This window comes from Danio aesculapii, chromosome 9 (assembly GCF_903798145.1).
Source record: "Danio aesculapii chromosome 9, fDanAes4.1, whole genome shotgun sequence".
Taxonomy (NCBI): Eukaryota; Metazoa; Chordata; class Actinopteri; order Cypriniformes; family Danionidae; genus Danio; species Danio aesculapii.
Window position 1 is genome coordinate 30,621,692 of NC_079443.1, and position 8,469 is coordinate 30,630,160.

The 8,469-nt window shown below is 38.1% G+C and overlaps 1 protein-coding gene across 1 annotated transcript; it reads right to left on the reverse strand.

The window, feature by feature from the left end:
- Positions 1–58: 58 nt before the first annotated feature.
- On the reverse strand, positions 59–7,781 carry cenpj (centromere protein J). Its single transcript, XM_056464914.1, has 15 exons — positions 7,659–7,781; positions 5,840–6,229; positions 5,520–5,634; positions 5,172–5,316; positions 4,998–5,085; positions 3,361–4,618; positions 2,610–2,730; positions 2,276–2,441; positions 1,943–2,197; positions 1,635–1,710; positions 1,314–1,504; positions 996–1,136; positions 583–667; positions 363–483; positions 59–280 (listed from the first exon to the last, which is right to left on the reverse strand). Exons 2-15 carry the CDS (start codon positions 6,203–6,205, stop codon positions 88–90), a joined length of 3,321 nt encoding a protein of 1,106 aa, XP_056320889.1. The 5' UTR covers positions 6,206–6,229; positions 7,659–7,781; the 3' UTR covers positions 59–87.
- Between the last annotated feature and the right edge of the window lie 688 nt (positions 7,782–8,469).

Below are 8,469 nucleotides of genomic sequence, written 5' to 3' on the forward strand. Positions count from 1 at the left end.
TGATTTATTTTTTTACAGAAATTACAAACACAAATAAATAGTTAAAATTTACAAATTACAAAAAAATTCATTCAAGTCCCGTTGTTTTCAAGGTTTAGTGTCCATAATGACTTTACCCTGTGCATCTTTTAGCCGCACCCGTCCTGTTGGGTACTGCGTCTCCTGACGTCCATCTGAATAAACAGTTTTAACCGTACCATCAGGATATTCCCGTCTTTTAAAATCTGCAGTGTGGATCTCTCGCTGACCTGTGTTAAACTGGATCACCTTACTACCATCCCTGAAAAAAACAAGCAGGATTAAAATATTGTCATCTGTCAGGCATCTCAGTATAATGACGCATATTGAGGAGTAGTACTCACGGATTCAGCTGTATTATTGTTCCATCTGTGAGCACACTTTCCTCTCTTCCATCAGGATGAAGAGTCTTGACTGTCTGATCAGGGAAAGTGATTTCCTTACGACCATCTGGGAAGTGTTTCTCTGAAAAGCGCAAAGTGAGAGAGGAAATTGATTTATGTTTTGACTTGATTTCTTTTTACCATTGACTTTTTTTTTTTTTTTGTGAATATGCAGGCCTACCTGTTTGATTGTTGGGAAACTGAAGCACTTCCATCCCATCAGGATAAGTGATGTGTGTGGTCTGAGCCTCTGCGTAGTAATAAATCTGAAAGAGAGTGACACTGCTAATCAGTTAGGGATGTTTTAAACCAAAATCCCTATGCATTACTGCTTATGAATAGCTAATTACCATTAACAGGGCCCTAAGAAATACTTCTCCCAAAATTTATCCAATGCATTTTTTGTGAACTCCATTTCAATGGATCAATTGTAGTAATCAGAAAAGTAAATTCAATATTTGTGACTTTTAATTACACAATTTCATCCCTTTGCCATGCCACTGAAATCCTGAATTTAAATTCAGCATGGAAGTTTGAAACACAATTGAGCTTTCATAATAAGAGATGGAAATAACATCTAAGTTTATTCCTCACCACTCTTTGATCAGGCATTGTATGTTTCACATCTCCATTGAAAAACATAACTTTTACAGTCTGTCCATCAGCAGAAAGCTCTTTCCTGGTGCCATTTGGAAAGACAACAAGTCGGCCTCCATCTGGAAGCATCTTCTCAATCTGAAACATACAAACAGTCTGCTATTTGAAAGCAGACTAGACCATTCGCACTGCAACCATTTGAACACTCTTCTAATCTGCAGCCCAGTATTGTTGAAAGTAACACTGCTCTCAGCATTAGTATAAAACAGTATATGAGATGTGAATTGTTGGAGCTAAAGAAGACTGATTGATTACCTTGTTGTCTGACTGCGTTTCTTCCTGTTCCCCATCTGTCTGTCCAATGACAGCCAATTTAGGCAGAGAGTTATTCAGTGGCGCATTATGGCTTCTCTCGTTCATAACCAGTACACCTGAACACTGGTTTCCCACTGGGCTGAGCTCTGATTTGAAGCTCGGTGTTTCTTTGACTTGTTCAGGAAAAAAAGCTGTTTGGGGGAAATTGAGAATCATGCTACATGCTAATCACACTAAAGAGAACAGATAAAGACATTGTTACATTTATTATTGACAGAAACACAAACATGCACTAGTGATTTTGTAGTAGTATGATAATACCAGAGTCTGTGAGAGAGATCTGGGTCTCTGGACTTCCCTTTCTGCTGCTGTTGCCTTTTGAACTGTGAGATGGACTCTTAAGCACATTAAAGCAAACAAAAAAAGTTGGTTTAAAGGTACATATGTGTGAATGCTTTGTGTATTTAGCTTGCTTGGCATTAATTACATTATATTGACTTTCTAATACAAGTCGCAGAACATCTCGCACGATAAAAACATTACGTTTCCAGAAAAGGTGTTAATTCAACTTTAATGTCTGCGTGTTATTAAAGTAACCGTGAAAGAAAATTTCAGACCTCCATGTTTACCTTGGAATCTGTAGATTTGGATCCAGAACTGATTCTACTGCTAGATGCAGAGGATCGTCCTTTTTCCTTTTCTTTCTCAGCACTCTTCCAGGCACTGAGACGCAGTTTCTCCAGTGTCCGCACTTGGTTTCTGAGGGATGCGTTTTCTGTACTCAGAGTCTCCATCTGCTGCCGGAGACGGTTCTGTGTGTTGCTCCAGCGAGCCTCTCGTTTGCGCAAATCCTCCTGCATCATGTTCAACTGCTGCTTTAGAGCCTGTTGTAGTCATGAACAGGCATATTTAAAACACAGATTGTACATAATTTTTTTCAGTAGATGGTACTGAAACCGGACCTGGATCTCATCTCGTTCTTGTTTGTCAGGTCTTGCTCTCACAGTTGCTGCATGCTTTTCAAAAAGCTTCTTTTCACGCTGCAGTTTCTTGTTTTCCTCTCTTTTATACTCCTCCCACTTAGCAGTTTCCTCTATCCTCTTCTTTTCAAAGTCGGCCTTGTCTTTTCTGGGTGGGAAAATTAATCCAAAAGTTTTAGCTTATTTGAATGTGTTGAATGGGAATTAGTTGTACTGTACATTCATTTTACTTATAGTAAATATTTACTGTGTTACTTAGGATTTTACAGTTAAATTTATTAGATAGTATTGGAACAAGCAAGATAAAGAATTGTACTTAAGGTTTTCTCGTGTGTCCTGGTTCTCTTGCTTTAATCTGGCCAGAGCTGCATTCTCAGATTTGAACCTTTCAATCTCTGTTTCCAGCTCCACCAAACGCTCACTAAGTCTTGACTGAGCTGGAAATCAAAAGTTTGCTATTAAATAGGATTGTTCAAGTTCTGTTAATAACCAGTGCATGACTTTACATGTACTTTTAGCATCTGAAAAAAGTTTAAAAATACAGTCAAGTCCGAATTTATTCATACCCCTGGAAGATTCTGACTTAAAGTTTTTGTTCAAATGTAATTAAAAGCTTTGAATTGTTTTTCTACAATTATGCCTTTTGTACATTTGTCTTATTATCTTTTTAGAGAAGACCGTGTCATTTCCGGTCAAAAAAATCTTGCTGGTTGAATAAAACTAACTTTAAGTCAGAATTTGCCAAGGGTATGAATAATTTTGGGCTAGACTCAATATATGTTTTATAGGATATTTTAATTCAATTCAATTCACCTTTATTTGTATAGCGCTTATACAATGTAGATTGTGTCAAAGCAGCTTCACATAAAAGGTCACAGTAAATAGGAACAGTGTAGTTAAGTTTGTAGTGTTTAAGTTCAGTTCAGTTTAGCTCAGTTCAGTGTGGTTTAATAATCACTACTGAGAGTCCAAACACTGACACATTTTAAATAATGATTAAAGATTTAAAAGCATAATCAAATGGAAACAAGCACATTCTACAGCAGCATGCAGAATGTCACAACTACCTGCTCCTTCCTCACTGGGCATGTTCTGTGGCTCTGGCACCATTACTGGAGGAGATGGTTTAGTCTTTAGCGCTGGAAACAGCGTTGCTACCAACTGGCATGTTGACTGAGCTTCTTTTTGATTTCCACCTGCCTTTGGGCTCCCTCCTACTGGTTTCACCCCCTTAGAGAAGGCAACCTTTCTTTTCAGCATCCTCTCTGGTGGAGATTCCTCCGCTGGACAGGAGAACTCCTCTTCATTCCAGGTATCATCGTCATCAAACTCTAACCGAGTTCTGGAATCTTTGAGAGTGGAGTCTCCATTATTACTTGAATTCCCATCATCCCCCTCTGGACTGCTGGCACCGTCTCTGTCTTGATAGGTGCGTTTATCATAAGGAAGAGTGATGGGCTCTTGAAAGTGGTTTATGGGTGGATTAGACATGTTGGGAAGAGGTTCCAGCTCAGAGTTACTGCATTGTGAGTCATCAAACTTCTCATTGATTTGCTCATCACAAAGTTCTTTCGGCTCTTTGCTAACAATATCTTTTTGTATTGCAGTGTTTATAGGAGGCACCGGTGCTCTTTGACCAAACATGACACCAGGAGCTGCAGTGGGACCTAGAGTGTGACTCGGTAGTGTAGATTGACCAGTAGATTTTATGGGTGTTGAGGAGAGACGCCTGCTGTCTCTCTGAAGCAGGGTGCTGATAAAGGATGAGTTGCTGGAGAAAGAGATTTCATCTGCTGCTCGTTCTAGTAACTCAAACTCTCCGAGTTCGGCACGCTCACGCTTGTGATCTTGCTCCCAATGCTCCCTTCGCTCTGTGAACCACACTTCAAATGAGTTTTCTGCAACATTAGCGTTATCCTTCATACGATTACATTCTCTTTCCTTACTAGAGTCTGTTGTAGTGGCATTATTGTAATGGCCCATATTTTGACCCTGGTGTACACCAAGAACATGAGGTTGAAGGGTCATCTTGGTGACTGGTCCAGTGGTTTTGTTCTGAGGAAAGTTCTCTTTATTTAGCACAGCTGTCTTGCGTTGGATCACTGGATGTGTGGATTTTGAGCCTTCAGATTTGATTATGGAGTTCCTCTTGGATTTCATGTCCAGGACTTGAGAATTTTTTGTATTTTGGCCTGAGGATGGCTTGGGGTTAGGTGGACTTTTTCTGTGTGATGGTACAGCGGCTTTTCCTCTAGTAAACCTGGCCAGACCTTCTCCACATTTAAGAAAGGGTCTCTTTACCTTTACACTTTTAGCAGGTGGATTCTGTATGTCAATATAAAAAATGAGAGAAAGTTAGTCATTAATGTTATTAGGATGAGGCAGATCCATATTACATACATGCATGTCAGCAAAGGTACATCCCTACGTCTAGGATGTGTTGATACTACTGTTTAGTTTTTCTGTCTCATTTAGGGTTGTGTTTCCTAATATAGTGACCTACTATAGTTTGCTTAGGTCTATGTTATGTTCATATTTCATTCGAACTACTGCAGCGTTCATTTTGAATTGCACCAAGACCAAGTGTTTTTTAAGCGTCTACACTTGTTCAAATGAACCACACAACAGAGAAATGGAACCAGAGTTAACTTTAACCAAACCTGCCAAGTGCACACCCAATGTAACCTCATGTTTTGTAACTGACCTCGTTTGTCAATTTCTGGTTTTCCATCTTCAGCTGTTCTTCCAGTATTTCCTCGAATGTTCTCCCACCAAAGCCTGATTTAATGGGTCTAAAACCAACACACTTAAATCTTTAACCAGATTGAGACAATATATATGATGCAAAGCATTACATTTAGTTAGAATTTACGTTTACCTGTCCTGTGGCTCTGGGTCAGACTCTTTTCTGTACACAGTTTGATCTTCAGTTGTGGACTGAAGAGATTCTTCATGTTCATAATGGCTGTCATGTTCAGTGTTCAGCTCCTCCACACTTGGTTCCTGGTTCCACACAGAGGTCTCTAGAATAGCAGACGAAGAAAGTCAAGTATCAACCTCGATGGTTACTGACTATTTAAAGTTAGGTTTAGCCTACACTTTATGTATATTTAAAGTGACATTGAAAGTAATTCATCAGCTTGAGGAACTAATGTTTTGTTGTTCAATAAGATGTCATTAACAACAGCTCTTTGCGTACAAGTACCATGGACCATTTATTCTATACCTGTAGTATTCTGTGGTATTGCCAGAAGCCTTTGCGGTTCACGTTGTAGTCTTAGCAACTGTTCTTGCTGGTGGGCATTGAGCTGCTCCTGCATGCGATATTGCATTTGCTTCAGCTGGAGAAAAAAACAAGCCCTTCAATCACTTACAAAACATGAAACATTTTTGCGTTATTAATGCTTTGACTGGGCAACACATTCCTGTTAATAAGAAAATTACCACTGAATTCAAAGAGAACATCCTTATATCTGGCACATTAAAATTAAAATATATATATTTAAAAGAAAATCTTATCAAAATTGATATTAACTGTGAACTCACCTGTTCAAGCTTGGCTATTAATGGGAGGTCTCGTGTGTTTCTTAAAATGTCTTGGATACTTTGCATCTCACTGTTCAAAGAAGCATAAGACAGCTGAGTTTGCCCAAGTGTTTTTCTGCCTCCACCCAAACTGCACATGTCCACACTGGCACAGCTGCTGCTCCTGGAGATGGGCAGTGGGGCAAACTGAGAAATGAAGGAGTCATCTGGATCCTGAACCACCAGACTGGCACTGCTCCGAACTGATCCAGAACCAGCTTCTCCAGGTGAGCCATGCAGTATTACTCCAGCATGAGTGATTTCCGGCACCCACTGAGAGATGAAGTTAATCTGCCCCTGCTGGAGCCCAGCTGGTGATGACATCATGCTGTTGCTGACCTGGCTCAAACCCTAAAGAAGGTGAGTTTGCAAATTCATTCATTCATGAAGATAACATAATAATGTTAAAGTCAAAAGGGAATGATTTTTATGGTGTTTTTGTAACTGAAGTAGTATTAAATGTATCTAAACCCTTTATAGGATGTTGGTTCCTAACGAAGGTTTTACATGTTCATTGATTAGAAACACCAGTAAGTATATTTGGATGCAGCTGATTAAAAAAAAGACAAATAGCTTAAGAACAAACATTGTTGAAACTAGGGCTGCACAATGTATCATTTCAGCGTCAGTATTGTAATGTGGGGTCCGCAAAAGTCACATCATAGGGATCTGCAATGTAGTTGGGATTATAGTTGACCAGACATTAGTTACAACATAGTGGAGTCATATCACATTGTATCCTTATATAGCAGAGGCCAGCCAGTGAAGTGCTGTGCAGGTAAACCTCACTAGAGGCCATGGTCTTTAGCCTCCTTGGTAGAGCAACCAACTTCCATGTGGAAGGTCACCGGTTAAATCCCAGCTTTAGCCATTTGGGCACAATAAATAAAATGTTTCTAGTTTACAGATTAACTGAACATTAAAATTATTAACACGAAACGATAGTACTATTATTATTATTATACACTGATTATTTAATTTCTGCTTATAAATACTGTTTGACTCCCCAGAAAATAAATTATTGTTTATTTGCATCTTTTGAACTGCAATAATATACATGACTGCTAAAAATGGTTTTCAAATATTTTCAAAGTTTGTAGCTCAAGAATTAAGCAAAATATAACTTAATATGATTTTGGATTCTGGTAGTTAGTAAATAAAATGCACACTAAAATGTTTATATAGTAATCATCATTTTCAGGCTCTGTCTGGTTCAGTCCCATTGTTATCAAGCTCACACGACAGAGTTTAATTCATTTTCAGTGGGTAAAAATTGTGTGGGTCAAAATTATAAACTATAAAATAAACTGGAATCAAAACTATTGAAGCTAGCAACGTAGCATGTATCTAAAGGTATATCAAGATATCTTTTCTAGTTGAGTTACAAGTTTGAACACCGAAGAAAAGCTACAAGAAATGCTTTTTTCAGATATCAACAATGTTATACAATACACAAGTCAACAGATTGAACTAACGTTACCAAGTCTGATCGAAATCTGGTTCCTTTTTAACAAAATAAACAAGCAATTTAATTCAGAAAAACGATGCAAGTGACATAATTGAAACCACTGGACCTCAATAAACGGTAACTGACGACCAAAATATAACTTATCCAGGTAACGATAGGCGATACATTAGTAGTTGTAACACTGTAAATATGTCTACAGTATTGCCAAACATTAACATTGGGAACAAATACAAAGCGAGATATATACCAAATATCGATGCTAACGTTATGTCACTTTTATAAATCGCTGCAGTTTGAGTAAATATGCCCTACCTTAGTTTGGGTTGTCGAGCCGGGTATTTAAAGATTTCCGCAGTTGACGTCTGAACTTTGGTAAGTTTTGAACGATACCGCCATAACAAAGCATAGCCCGCGAGACAGACGAATGAAAACAAAAACACCGGTGCATGATGGGAACTGTTGTCAGGAATGTAGTTTTTTATAAGCTCCTCCCTCAGGCTGATAAAAACAGTTTTGCAGTCTTCTGGCTTCACTGATCCTGCACAATGCAGCACTTAGAATTTTTACAGTTGGCATAAACACTAACAAGTTTAACAATTGTAGTCATAACAGGACCTCCTATTTGGCAGGTAAAAAGCAAGACACGTGTAATTTAATAGCGACGTCGCATGAAGTTGCAGTTGCCTTTGGCGGTGCGAGGTTTAGAGACTGCCGCCTTTAACAGTGACAGGCTGATTATGGCACTGTTAACCAGACGCTAGGGTTTTATTGTTGGTTTATTTATTATATATATATATATATATATATATATATATATATATATATATATATATATATATATATATATATATATATATATATATATATATGAAGCAGGACTGGTCATGAGGCAGATGCACTGAAATACCTCAACTCTATGGAGTTTTGCTGTTGACATTTTAGCTGTTGTAATGAATAAATGCCATTAGATGTATCAAAGTTGTCTTTAAAGCCTATTTTTCACTTCATAAATGTAGACCCGTTGAATTATGTTCTAGGATTTAATTTTTTTTTATAATAACAGGGCTTGTTAACACAAAAATGTGTTGAAAGGAGTATTATCTTTCAATCCTTATTTTTATTT